The sequence below is a fragment of the Balaenoptera acutorostrata genome, chromosome 6, assembly GCF_949987535.1.
Source record: "Balaenoptera acutorostrata chromosome 6, mBalAcu1.1, whole genome shotgun sequence".
NCBI lineage: Eukaryota > Metazoa > Chordata > Mammalia > Artiodactyla > Balaenopteridae > Balaenoptera > Balaenoptera acutorostrata.
In genome coordinates this window covers 119,709,027-119,723,343 of record NC_080069.1, presented here as the reverse complement: position 1 = coordinate 119,723,343, position 14,317 = coordinate 119,709,027, and the positions used below count along the sequence as shown (strand labels likewise).

Here is a 14,317-nt window from a genome sequence, read left to right as displayed (position 1 = left end):
GATCTGTGAACAGTGACCTTTGATGTTACTACTACGACTCACCAAAGGCTCAGATGATGGTTAGCATTTTTTAGCAATAAAGTACTTTTTAATTAAGGTCTGTACTTTCTTTAGACATAATGCTACTGCACAGTTACTAGACTACAGTATAGTGTAAACAGAACTTTTCTATGCAATGGGAAACCAAAACATTCATGTGACTTGCTTTATTTTGATATTCGCTTTATTGTGGTGGTCTGGAACTGAATGAACCTGCAGTATCTCTGAGGTTCGCCTGTACTCAATAGAGGGAGGAATTGATGTTTGAATAAATGGATGGTTGGGGGGATGGACAGCTGGATGGGTAGATGGGTGGATGGACGGATAGGCAGAGGATTGGATGGATGGTTGGATCAGTGGAAGAACAGTTGGGTGTTTCCATGCATGGATAGAAGAATGGATGGATGAATGAATGGATGGATACATTATAAATGGATGGAAGGAAGGAAAGATGAATGAAAGGAAGGATGGATGAATGGATGATGGATGGAAGGATGGATGGATGGATGACAGATGGATCAACAGGCTGAGGGACAAATGGATGGAAGACAACTTTGGGGACAAGGATCCCTTTAGTCGCAGGGCAGCTCACCATTGACCTGTAGGCCATACTGCAGCTCTGTGCTGCCTGCCACATTGGATGCCACACAGCGGTAGATCCCAGCGTCAGAAAATTGGGCTCGTTCAATGAGGAGAACTCTCCCATCAGCTGACACCGTCACTCCCTTCTGGGCAGAGACAGGCTGGTGGCCCTTGAACCAGGAGATGTCTGGTGAAGAGAAGAGAGATGAAAGGGTCCCTGCCAGCCCTTCAGACTGTGCCCTGTGTCATGGGCATCCAGGAGAGGCTTCCTGGGTGGCCACATGGTGTGCCTTTATTTCAGGCACTGGAGAAAGCCAGTGTTCTCCAGGAAGGGGGGCGGGGCAGAACAGGGCAGCGTTGTTTGAGATGGAACCGGAGGCAGAGAGGGATGCAGGCTGGGGCAGCCAGGAGCAAGGAGAGTCAAAGTCAGCCCAGTCCCTCACGTCCTCCCCCTGCCAGGAGACCACCCATGAGGGAGATCTTTAGAGGAGAACATGGTATACCCCAAAACAGCAGCCTCATAAATATGGACCAATTATAAAAAGCTACACGCACCCCCATGTTCATAGCAGCATTATTCACAATAGTCAAGACATGGAAACAACCTAAATGTCCATCAACAGACGAATGGATAAAGAAGATGTGGCACATGTATACAATGGAATATTACTCAGCCATAAAAAAGAACAAAATAATGCCATTTGCAGCAACATGGATGGAACCAGAGATTATCATACTAAGTGAAGTAAGAAAGAGAAAGACAAATACCATATGATATCACTTATATGTGGAATCTAAAATAGACACAAACGAACCTATCTACAAAACAGACTCATGGACATAGAGAACAGACTGGTAGTTGCCAAGGGAAAGGGGGTTGGGGGAGGGATGGAGTGGGAGGTTGGGGTCAGCAGATGTAAACTATCATATATAGAATGGATAAACAACAAGGTCCTACTGTATAACACAGAGAACTATATTCAATATCCTATGATAAACCATAATGGAAAAGCATATAGAAAAAGAATGTATATATATATATATATATATATATATATGTATAACTGAATCACTTTGCTGTACAGCAGAAATTAACACAACATTGTAAACCAATATACTTCAATTTAAAAATATATTTAAAAAATAAAGTTAGTAAAGAGATATAAATAAATTAGTAACGACCGATTGTATCTTCAACTTCCTTACCACCTGCCAGGGTCCATCCCAGAAGAGGGTTTCCCCATGGCAGAGGGCAAGTACCTCCAGGGCTCACCACCCCAGGCAAAGCAGGGTTGACCTGGTTCAGATGGGGGACAGGAAACAGACCCCCCTCCTGGGCCCATCCTGTCTGCCGGGCACCCACGCCTAGCCCTAGCTCCCAGACCTTTGCTCAACGGCTGGTCTAGAGAAGAGGCCCAGATGGAGGTCCTGGTTCTCACCGCCAGCCCCGGGGCAGCCCCGTGAAGCCACAAACTCAGAAGAAACCTGGCAGGTTTGTTTCAGACACCAGTGCAAAGGCTCTGGGCCCTGGCAGTGACTGGCATGTAATGGGCATTGGATAAACAACTGTTGAGAAGGAAGAGGGGAACGCTGGGGAGGGAAGGGGAAGGCCTGCTGATCTCATCCTGCTTTGTCCACAGCCAGAGTGGTACCTGCGGCACTGCCCCGCCGCTTTGGATGGGGAACTGGGGTTGGCTGGAGGTGGCTTTCAGCCAAGAGGAGGGGTCTTACTTACCAGGAGGGGGTACGCCTGAAGCCAGACACTCCAAGTTTACGGAGGCATTTTCCAGCACTGCCTTTTTGACCAGGCCCGGCTCGATACTGGGGGGCACTAGGGGAGACGAGGAGAGCCCTGGCTTGGCGGGGGTACAGGCTCTGGGTGGCTCATCTCAGCCTCCCCAGTGCCCCTCCCCAGCCTTCCCAAGGTGGGCTGGGCAACAAGGACAACCCTGGCGCCCGACCCCCCAGGAACAGCCAGCATCAGGCACACTGGGGAGGTGGACCCCAGGCAGTCACGAGGAGTGACAAGTGCCCCTTGTCACTCAGTGCCCCTCCCCAGCCTTCACAAGGTGGCCTGGGCAACAAGGACGACCCTGGCGCCTGACCCCCCAGGAACAGCCAGCATCAGGCACACCGGGGAGGTGGACCCCAGGCAGTCATGAGGAGTGACAAGGGCAAGGATTTGCCCATATACACAAGGACCTAAATGAGCCCCCAAATGAATAGAACAAGCAAAGATAAATATGAATGAGAACAAGGCTGTCCACTGAAAATCCGGCAGAAAACAACCAAAAGTGGCCCCGGAGCAAATGATTTTCTACTTCTAAAGTTAAGTACGTGACATTAATTTTAGAGCCCCCAGCCGTCCCCAACCCCCCACGGCAGCCCTGCGGGCCCTCAATCACCCACCACCCCAGGCCCGGGCTCCGCCTCCACCCACATCCTCACCCAACACCTTGAGCGCCACGTCCCTCCTGCTCTCCCCAGCCAGGTTAGTGGCAGCACAAGTGTAGATGCCTTCGTCCCTCAGGTCCACCTTCTCGATCTGGTGGAGAGGAGGAAGGGCAGGTGTGTGTGCCAGGATGTGGGTGGGGCCTGGGGTCAGAGCAACCCTGGGACATGGCAAGTGGCCAGGCTGCTGCTGACCGCAGCGCAGGAGACGTGAGGCATGGGCACAAGCTTGGTTCCGGGTGGAGTTCTGAGCCACACATTCGGAATCCAGGGGATCTCTCTGGTCTTGGGGATACTCCCCTCCCCCCATTTTCTCCCTCTGGGAGCTCAAACTCCGGGGACCTGGACTAGGCTTAGGGCTCCCTTCCTTCTTCAGACCCAGCACCCCAAGGTCCACTGAGCATTTCTAGGGTGAGTGGACTCTGTTTGTCCTGCCCCCAGGCTGCCAGAGCTCCGCTTGGGCTCTCCTGGGCCACTAAAAAGCAGCCCCTCCACCTGTGCAAGGTTGGCCTGCCAGCCCTGGGGCCCTTGCACGTACCTGCAGGTTCCCCCCCGAGGCTGCCAGGGCCACACCGTCCTTCCACCAGCGGAGGCTTGGGGTAGGTACCCCAGTCCCTGCACATTGGAGGGTCACAGGCTGCAGGAAAGGGGCTGTGATGTTCTCACCCCCAACTATGACCACCGATGGGAGCTCTGGGCAGAGGGAGAGGCAGGGAGGCCCAGTCAGGGTCAGGAGGGGTGCACTGGGCACCCAGAAACCTCTTCAATGCCTGGGGAGGGAGGGAGTGGCCTTGCAGGGCTGGCCTCTAGCTTCCCCCCACTCAACCCTCCAGACACCTGGCCTTACGGGAAAGAGCACCAGACTGATAGCTGGCAGAGCTAGTCTTTCCCTTTAAAATTCTCCCATTCATCATCCATCCATCCATCATCCATCCATCCCTCATTCATCCACCCATTATCCATCCATATGTGCACTGAGCATCTACTCTGTGTCCCACACTGCACTATGCACAGGAACACAGCAGAGAAAGTTCTGTGCTGCCCTCAGAGCTCCCAAGCTGGGCAGTGGAGATGAACAGCCAAACTAGAAATCCCAATACAGTAGGTGGGGGGCTATGGCCACGAGAGGCTGGGCAGTGCAGATTATAACCATGGTGGAATCAAGGAGGGCTTCCTGGAGGAAGGGGTGTTTTTTAGGACAGACCTGAAAGATAGGGAGGAGCTAATCAGGCAAAGAGGAAGAATGTTCCAGGCAGAGGGAACAGCATTTGCAGGACTGGAGGTAAGAAAGCCAACGTATTTAAACAGTTGAATGAAGTTCAGCGTGGTCAGCATAAAGAGAGCAAGCCGGGGTCGGGGGGAGGCTGGGGAGGGGATCGAAAGCCTGTAGACAAGTGTGGTGAGCAGCTGAGACTACCCTCTCACACCTGTGTCTTGGGGAACTGGGAAGTCCAGACCAGAAACGCTGTCCAGAGAAGACCAGCTCCATGCCCTTCCCATGTCTGTCAGGCTTGCTTCACCCACCCCGGCATCCTTGGGCTCTCATTGCCCCAGAACCCCAGGCCGCCCTCACCGTGCACAGACAACTCCACTTCAGCCCCTGCAGTGCCCGCTTCATTGGTGGCCTGGCAGGCGAAGAGGCCCGCGTGGTCCAGCTCCACGTGGTCGATGTGCAGGGTGGTCCCCTGCGAGGTCAGCTGCACCCCGGCCAGCTCCTCGGCTGGGCGGCCATTCTGCAGCCACCTAAGGTGTGTGGGGAGGGGAACAGGTCAGCCTGAGGCTAGGGAAGGTAGGGGCAACAGGACAGGCCAAGAGGCCAGGCAGCATCTCTCTCCCGTTCCCACGTCCCTGGCTCCATGGCCCCTGGCTCCATGGCCTCTTTCATGCTCCTGGGAGGGGAAGCGTCTCCCGTCCCCACCCACCCCCAAAGCATGCTCTCTGCCTGTCCCCCAGCCCCCCACTTCTGGCCTCCACCACCCCATACGCACTGGATCGTGGGCACTGGGGAGCCTGAGGCCTGGCAGGGAAGGTCCAGGGGCTGTCCCACGAGGGTGGTCACCGGGCCCAAGCCTTCAGCCAACAGGAGCTGCGGGGGCACTGTGGGCAGAAGCCACCATTGGGTGTCTGGAGCTGAGGAAATCCCGGCCTACAGCCCTCCCAAGTCCCAGTGCCGCCAGAGCCAGGCCCAAGCCTCACCTCACCCTTCAAGCACTCCCATAAACGGCCCCTCGTCCAGAAGGCCTTCTAGGACCACCCAAGTTCAGCCTCCCCACAGGATTGGTCTGTTTATTCAATGTCTTCCCACCAGACCCAGGGCTCAGGAGTCCCGTCTGCCTGTTCCCTGCCTTATCCAGAGTTAATGGCTGTGAAGTGTCTGTGAAATGGAAGAAGCAGGCGAAGGGTCCACCCACCCATCCCCGGGACCAGCGCCCACCACCCAGCTTTGGGCCTCAGGGTATAAATGTCCATCCCATTGACCGGGAGCATCTCCTGGAAGGCAGAGCGGTGTCCTTCACCCTGGATGACCTGGCCCAGGGTCATGGGCAGGAGCAGGGACCCTTGATCCCGGGAATCAACCCTGCCCACCCTGTATCCCTGAGGGGCCCCAGCCCAGGTCGCAGTGTCCTCATCTGTCCCCTTATCTGTCTCATGCAATCCAGGACACTGGTCACTTCCATTCCCTCTGCACACACTAGGCGTGGGAGGAGGGGTCCACGGCCCAGGTGACTCGGGTGGGGCAGGCCTGGGCTCACCCTGCACCTCCACGGAGTACTGCAGCACGGCCTCCCCGGCGGGGCTGCTGGCCACGCAGCTGTACAGGCCTCCAGACGCCTCCCCCAGGCTCTCCAGGCTCAGCACGCCGCCGCCCGCCTCCAGCCACGTCCCATTGCTCTCCGCCACGGGTAGCCCCTCGTGGTGCCAGGAGAGGGTGGGGGGTGGGTGGCCTCTGGCCACACACTCCAGCGCCAAGGGCCTCCCGGCCACGGCCTTCACCACACGGGGCCCTCCGCCAGCGCCCTCGATGGTGGGCGGGACTAGGGAAGAGGCAGGGGGTGCTCAGGGACCAGCAGCCTGGTTAAGTCCCTCACAGACCCCAACCCATGTGAAATGCCTTCTTCTCCCCTCCACTAGCTGGAACCCCTGTTCAGACATCACCTCCTCCGGGGAGCCTCCCGCAGCACCCTGGCTGGAAGCCTCCCCCACCCTGGCTCCTCTGCCCCTTGGTGCCATCCCCACCCCCCCCTACACTGCCTGCATCTTCCCTCCACACCCTGCTACCCCCGTGAGCTCAGCCTGAGCAGAACGACACTTGTCTCTGTGCGTCTTCGGTATCTGCACACAGTAGGTCTCAAGATCCACCGAACCCAAAGTGATGGGCTCCCCAGGGCCCAAGACCAGAGCCTCTGCTCCTCCTACTGGTCCCCTCCCTGGCCTGAGGAAGCGAGCAGACCCTAGCCCAGAGAGCCCAGCCTCTGGGGGCTCCTAACTCAGCCAGTGATGGCCAAGGGGGTAGCCAGAGGCGGGGCTTCTCTCTTCCCCTTGGGGAGGGCCCCAAAGTTGCTAAGCCCACAGAGTCGTTGCCAGGAGACATGGGGCGATGAGGGAACGGGATGGGCTTCTCAACATTGCCTGGGTCACTAGCCCCACTGAAAATATAATGAAAACACGCACGTGCATTTTCCATCAATTTCCAGGAGGTTCTCAGATCCCTGAATAAGAATCCCAGAGTTGGCTGCTGGGCTCAACCTCAGAGGCTGCCCGTAGACCCCACACGCCCCAACTTCCCTTTGGGGTCCCCAGGACTCTAGCATCCAAGCCCTTTGTATCTTTGAGGACCAGAGCTCTGGAGCTGATTCCTCGAGAGGGACCAGAATGACCCCACCAGGCTGCATTCTGCCTTCTCAGACTTCATCTGCTCAGACCCATCCCTGCCCTCCTACACATACCCTGTCCTCTGATTTCTTCACATGTCCTCAGAGCCAAGCCCCTCCAGGCAGGCCAACGCTGACGTTAACAGAGCACAAGTCAGACCCTCGAGGTAGGAACCGGGTCCTCTCACCTCCCAGCGGGGTGACCTGGGCCAGCCCCAGAGCCCACCACGCTCACCCATGAGTGGGGGGACCAGGGCCCTAGTCCCTGTGCCGTGATTAAGTTAGCTAGCGCTGTGACGAGCCCCAGGGCGTCTGGACCACAGTACGTGGCTAGTTAAGAGCAGTTAGTTATTAGCTGTGGTCATGGGGGCGTGGGCGCGATTTCCTGAGAAGCCCTAAACCACCAGGGGGAGACCTGGATTCTCGACTCGGCTCCGCTGGGGCCCCGAGACAGGCCCTTCCCCTGGCGTCGGTTTCCTCACCCGCCTGAGGAAGGCTGGACGAGCTGAGATGACCCTTCTCCCTGGGTAACCCCTCATTCGCATTTTCCTGGGCCTCTGGCTGCTCCCTTCACCCACCTTTAGAGCCAGACGGAGGCCACCCCGGCCCAGAGTCCCTCCCACCGCTCGCCCCAGCTGACCACTGCTCCTGCTGCGACCCCGGGCCGCTCACCGAAAACCTCCAGCCGGGTGGCCTTCTCCATGACCCCCACGGGGTTGCTGGCCCTGCAGGTGTAGATGCCAGTGTCCGAGCCCTGGGCCCTCTCCAGCTGCAGCTGCCGGCCGCCCCTGGTGTAGACGGCTCCGGCACTGGGGAGCAGGGGGTCCCCATCCTTGAACCAGGTGATGTCAGGCGCGGGCACTCCTCGGGCTTCACACAGGAACCGCATGGGGTGGCCCTCCATGACGGCCACCTCACTTGTCTCGTTGGAGCCCCAGATGGTGGGAGGTGCTGAGGACAATGGGGGGCGGGGGGCAATCACAGGGAGCCTGCCCAGCACCGAGGTGGCTGGTGTCCCATCCCTTGCAGCCCCATGCACCTGTCTGTGGGCCACAAGCCCCGCACATGTCACAGGCTTCTACTGCAGGGGTGGGAGGAGGGGCGGGGGGCTCTGGGGACAGACAGGAGATACCCGCCAGGGACACGCTGACGTGGGGGGCAAGCCCGGCCATCACAAGAGGCGCAGAAAGCGGGGGAGGGGCCACAGGTCAGGCTCTGGACCCTACTTTGCCTCTGACTCGCTGTATGACCCGCATAGGTCACTTCCCCTCTCTGGGGGCTCAGTCTCCCCATCTGTAAAACGAGGGGCCGAACTTGATCCAGGGTTCCTATGGGGCAGGTCACACAACTTGGGTGGTACCTAAGCTGATCCTCAGGGCACGTGGGCATGCAGCTCGTAACAGAACAGTTACACCCTCCCCAAATCTCCCTCCTGCCTGATTACGACAAAGGAAAAGGCCGTTTGGTGCAACTATGTTCGTAACCTTTCTAGAACTTTCTACTCTGCCCTTTTTACCACATGCAGGCAGCTCACACCTAAGGGCTTCCAAAATCCCTCTTTGGTTCCATTTGTTGTCACAGCTTCCTCCCATGAAGGCCAAGCAGCCCTGGTTCCCACTTCCCTTTGATGTATTAAACATCCTTTTACATAAATGAGTTTCAGTGTAAAGAAAAGTGACTTGATTTAAACAAACAATCATCCTGAGTGGTATCAGGAATAGGAAAACTTGTGAAGCTCAGATGGGGACAGTGGGATTTGGGAAATGTTGGGCCAGATTCCCTCTGTTCTTCCCGGTCCATCCCACCCCTCCACCCCCCCAGCTTTACTGGATGGGGGGCTCCCTCCTCATATGCCCCCGTTTCTGCCCTTGTCTTCCCTCCATGCAGTGGGCAGCCCATGGTGGGGGCCGGGAAGGGGCTGGGCTCACAGTGGATTCTGAGCTGAAAGTCCTTGGCCTGCTGGCCGGCTGGGCTGAAGGCCACGCACTGGTACTGCCCTTCATCCCCCAGGTGACTGGTGGTGATTCTGAGAACCTGGCCTTCCTCCTGCAGCTGGATGCGAGGGTCCCCCGGAAGGACAGGTCTGGAAAGATGGTCAAGAGAAGACTGTCAGTAAGGCCAGCTGGCAGGGGCGGGCTACACAGAGGGGAGCTTGCTGCTTGGGAAAAGGAAGCCTGGAAGATTCACAGTCGCTGAAAGGTACCAACAATCCAAGTGCCCATCAATGGATAAACAGATAAGCAAAAACTGGTCCATCCCTACAATGGAATATTGTTCAGCCATTAAAAGGAATGAAGTGCTGAAACCTGCTACAACATGAAAAAACCTCGAAAACTGTGCGCTAGGTGAAAGAAGCCAGACACGAAAGACTACATATGTATGACTGCATGAAATTTATATGAAATATAGGGAAATTCACAGAGACAGAGGTTAGTGGTTGCCAGGGGCTGGGGCGGGGGAGGAACAGGGCAGTGACTGCTAATGGGTATAGGGCCTCCTTTGGGGGTGATGAAATGTTCTGGAACCAGACAGAGCTGACAGATGTGCAACACTGTGGATGTACTTGTATTTAGTACTGAACACAGCGTACTGAATTGTGCACTTTGGAATGGTAAACATCATATTGATTCCTTAAAATTTAAAATACCTTAAAAAACACCTTTTAAAAAGTTTAGGGGCTTCCCTGGTGGCGCAGTGGTTGAGAGTCTGCCTGCCAGTGCAGGGGACACGGGTTCGAGCCCTGGTCTGGGAGGATCCCACATGCCGCGGAGCAACTGAGCCCGTGAGCCACAATTGCTGAGCCTGCACGTCTGGAGCCTGTGCCCCGCAACAAGAGAGGCCGCGATAGTGAGAGGCCCGCGCACCGCGATGAAGAGTGGCCCCCACTTGCGCAACTAGAGAAAGCCCTCGCACAGAAACAAAGACCCAACACAGCCAAAAATAAATAAATAAATAAATAAATAAATAAATAAAAATTTTTAAAAAGAGCTGTGAATCTTGGTACTTCATGCTTAAAAAAAAAAAAAAGTTTAAAAAATGAAAGGAAGGCTGGCTAAGTGATGAGAAAACCCTGCCATTTGAAAGCGGGGTCTCACCTGGGTGATCTCAGGCTGAGGGGTAGGTGTGCCTCACACCGCCCTCTGCCTGGGCCCTGGCTGGCTCGGGCAATGTCTGTCAAGCTCCAACCCTGCAGAGTTCCATCTCCCCAGAGGCCCTCTCCCCCAGCCCCGGCCGAGGCTCCACCCTCACACTCCCCGTCGGGGGTCACTCACTGCCCATCCTTGGTCCATTCCATCTGGGGCGTGGGGACCCCCGAGGTCTGGCACTCCAGCTCCACCCCTACACCAGCCAGGCCCAGCACCTCCTGAGCGGCCTCAGCTCCAAGCACGGAAGGTGGGACTGCGGGCGAGAAAGGGTGGGGGGAGAAAAATCCTCAACCCCTACAAGCCCCACCTGCTGCAGGGCCTTTGCATGTGCAGGACCCCTGCCTGGTCACCCTTCCCTTCTCCTACCCGGCCCTCATGGGAAGCTCCCCCAAACCCCTGGCTGGATCGGCCCCTGCTCTGTGCGTCCTCAGCTGCCGGCACTGCTCTTTTGTAGCACATAATGCACATACATGATGCATAATGTAATTACAAGGCTAATGATGTGATTGTCTAATGTCTGCCCCCATAGCTCTGTGAAGACAGGGACCAGGTCTGCCATGCGCCCCTCTATGCCCCTCGCTCCCAGCAGGCAGTTTCCCTCCCCCGCCCCACCTAAAAGGGGAGGGGCTGCAGGGCCAGACACACTTGGGAGCTGGGAGGGCTCAGCCTCACTCACTGAGCACGAGGAGATCGAAGTCCCTCTGCGCAGTCCCAGCCTGGTTCTCGGCCCTGCAGGAGTAGAGGCCAGAATCGCCCTCCTGGATCCTGGGAAAGTGGAGGGCCCGGGCCCCGTCCACCTCGGGGATCTGGGCAGAAGAGGCCAGAGGGAGCTGGTGAGCGGGGTCTGGCCACCCCCAACCCCCCTCAGCAATGAGGAAACTGAGGCCCAGGGAGCTGGTTGGTGACCGGAACCCAGGGCTTCTGATTCCCAGAACAGTGCCGTGCCCTCTCCACCATGCAGCCCCTCAGGCTTCATCGTGGGCCCACGGTCTTCCATGGCCCTGAGCCCCAGTGCATCCCCAAAGACACCTGCCACTTGTCACACCTCCCCGCCACACCTGGCACATGCAGGAACCCGTCCAGAAGGTCTGTACCCTATCCAAATCCCACCCACAGCCCATCCACCCCAAGGGACACCCACCTGCTGCCCATCCTTGAGCCACGTGATCTCGGGGGCCGGAAAGCCATTTGCGTCGCACTCCAGCGTCAGGGACTGCCCGGCCATGCCTGACACGTTGGCCCTGTGCCCATTCTCCCGGATGCTGGGGGGCACTTGGGAGCAAGGAGAAGCAGAGGAGCTGCCACCTCCCCAGGACAGCCACGGCCACCTGGACCCCTTCTGGGCCATTCTTCCCCACCTGGAATGGCAGCCCCAACTCCCACCCTTCCCCAGATTCTGGGGTTCCAGGATGCCCACCCCAGCCCCTGATGCGGCCATCAGGAGCCACATGGACCTGGGAATGGCCACAGTGGCCACACCCTGGGACCTCGCACTGGTCGTGCCCGGGAACTGTCTACGGGCTCTGACATTCAGCTTTGTAAGATGCGGGAGCTCCGGGATCCATCTGGCTCTACACCCAAACTGCTGTCATGGTCACGTAGGGGGGTACCCTCCCCCGCCCCGAGTCAGAATCTCTGAGGGTGGGGCCTAGGTATGTCTTTGAAACAAACTTCCCGGGCAGGTCATTTCACGGCAAGCTGGGGTGGCTGATTACAGGGAGGCGGAAGGTGCTCCCTAGGAACCGTAAAACTGCTTCTCCCACCCCCTCCATGAGCCCGTGTGAAGGAGAAGGGCCCCCCACCCCCTGCACACAGCAGGGGCAGGGGGAGGGGTACGGGGCGGGAGCTGTGGGAAGGTCTTCCTGCTGCAGGGAAGAACAGGAGCCTTGGGTAGTTTCAGCAGCTTCAGCGGGAGGTGGGCTTTGGGACTCTCATTTGCCATCAGTGAGCCTTCTAAAATAAATTCACTACTAGACCATTTTAAAGCCATTTATGGAGTTCCAGGTTCTGTCTCCGTGGGGCTCTCTCTGGGGAAGGGGATGTCCATTCAACGTGCCACTTTTCTAACACCCCCAAGCCCTCCCCAACAAGCACGCGGTGGGGGAGGGCAAGACCCTGCCCCTGCGGTGAGCTCTCGGGCTGGGGAGCTGGCGCTGCCCCACCCCAGCATCCATGGGTACCACTGGGAGGTGTGTACAAGCCGTTCCCCAACTCTGGGGTCCCTGCTCACCATGGACTACCAGCTTGGCTCTCCTGGATGCGGAGCCCGCCTCGTTGGTGGCCTGACACTCGTAGTCTCCACCGTCCGTGGGAGAGACGGAGGCCAGAAACAGAGAGCCTTCCTCCAGCACTGCCAGGCCCGGCCGGCCACGCAGGGGCTCTGAGGACGGGCCCCTCCGCCACGTGACCTGCGGCTTGGGCGTCCCTGGCAGGGCACAGAGTCATCAGCGCGAAACCCTGTCCCCTTCCCAGTCTACACCCACACTGCCCCCACCCCCGTGTTGCTGACCCTCCCGGGGGCGGGTCTCAGGTACCTCCCTGCCCCCCAGGCTGGAGGAGCAGCCCCTGGAGAAGCAGGTGCTCACACACCTGCCACCTCCTCACCCGGTGCTGGCGTCCACACGGCCTCCCAGCGGCCCGCGGGCCACAGGCACAGGGGCCAGAGCCTTTTCTGGTTCCCTTCGCAGAGGCCCCACCTCATCTGCACTCCCAGCCCCCTCACCCGCCCTGTGTTTTCCCTTTTGCCTGCCATCTCCAACTTTCTAACGTACATAAGATGCACTTCTTTAGACATTTTTTTTTTTTTTTGTCTATTGTCTGTCTCCCCCGACAAGGTCCGAAGTCTTTGCTTTGTTCCCTGCTGCACCCCCAGCTGCAAGCCCAGCGCCTGGCACACAGTAGGTGCTACGTGAATGAATGAGCCCGCCGTGCTCAGTACCCATACTGTCCCATTGGATCCGCGCATAAACGGTGGAGGCCCCAGGTGGACCGGGCTGTGCTTCCCCTCACAGGCACGAGGCGGGCACCGCTGGCCACACACCCCTAGCCCCACCGTGAGCGCCGCAGTCCCCCTGGAGGCCCTTCTCCGACACTCCTCACGTCGGACTGTGCAGCGTCTGGCTCTGCCACCCGCCTGTTGGCTCACACGGCCCGGCGCACAGTGGGTACGGGATGAACGGCTGCCCCACTGGGCCAGGGCACACGGTAGGTCCTCAGATCGGTGTTGAAGGAATGACCCAGCATCCCAAGCAGCACACGTGCCCATGAGGCATGGCGCCCAGTGGTCGCAGCTGGGCCTGGGTCACGTGAGCCCCAACTCTGCAGACTCGCTGAGTGATCTCAGGACGAGGGCAGCCCTTACCCACTGCCCTGCTTGCTGGGCCCTCACCTGCCTTCCTACCTCTGCTAGCGCCGAGTAGGAGGGCAGCCTGCAGCCCCTCCGTCACCCCCCATCGGGGTCATAATCGTTGCTAAATACCAGTTATCATGCACCACACCCCCACTTGATCTGCCGACTCCCCAGGCAGCTCGGGGCTCTTTGTAAACACATTCTCTCTGCCTCACTTGCTCTTTTATCCTCACCTTCGGAGGGAGGGGTGAGACACCCCATCTGGGGGAATGGGGCTGCGATCAAGATGGGGCACCTCCAAGGCATCCTGGGTGTTGTCTCGATCGGGAGGGCCCCTGCCCCACCCCACCCTGTACTGACTGCTCCTGCTTAAGTGCTGGGGACTCTGCCCGCTGGCCCTGAGGGAAAAGGAGGGCCACCCATGCTCTGCGATCTTTGGGCTACTTAATCCTCTGTGCCTGTTTTCTCATAGAACCCTCTGCCGTTTCCTCTGTGCCTGCCCAGGATGCCTGCTGGAGTGTCCCAGCTGCTCCCCACCATGGAGACACGTGTGTGAACACATACACACAACACACCCCACAGACACACACATGCCCCTCCCAGCTCCTCATCTTTTCCCAAAGGCCCCAGCCCATCCTCCCACCACCCAGAGACCAGGACTTCAGAGCTGCCGGCCTTGAGGGGTATTGAGTTTTGAACCCCAGAAGCTTTTTTTTTTTTTTTAAATGCAAACATCTAACCCCTAAATGAGCTCTAACCACACAGAACTGCACCACTGCTCTGTGACGGGAAGACTCCAGGGACTCAGGGCTGCTGCTGAAAAATCACTCATCTTGCCTCCACTCCCATTTTACAGGGACCAAGAGAGGAGCAATGTC

General features: G+C 57.8%; 1 protein-coding gene across 1 annotated transcript in view; it reads right to left on the bottom strand.

Annotated features, from left to right (window-relative positions):
• Positions 1-14,317, bottom strand: part of HMCN2 (hemicentin 2) — a 153,561-nt gene that overhangs the window by 66,181 nt on the left and 73,063 nt on the right. The window contains exons 26-38 of the mRNA XM_057549287.1: positions 12,321-12,515; positions 11,232-11,362; positions 10,767-10,896; positions 10,217-10,343; positions 8,873-9,027; positions 7,617-7,895; positions 5,826-6,107; positions 5,061-5,169; positions 4,646-4,815; positions 3,611-3,765; positions 3,070-3,166; positions 2,357-2,452; positions 632-808 (exon numbers count right to left, since the gene is read on the bottom strand). Coding sequence (XP_057405270.1) covers positions 632-808; positions 2,357-2,452; positions 3,070-3,166; positions 3,611-3,765; positions 4,646-4,815; positions 5,061-5,169; positions 5,826-6,107; positions 7,617-7,895; positions 8,873-9,027; positions 10,217-10,343; positions 10,767-10,896; positions 11,232-11,362; positions 12,321-12,515 — 2,103 coding nt within the window. The remainder of the gene's footprint in view (positions 1-631; positions 809-2,356; positions 2,453-3,069; positions 3,167-3,610; positions 3,766-4,645; positions 4,816-5,060; positions 5,170-5,825; positions 6,108-7,616; positions 7,896-8,872; positions 9,028-10,216; positions 10,344-10,766; positions 10,897-11,231; positions 11,363-12,320; positions 12,516-14,317) is intronic.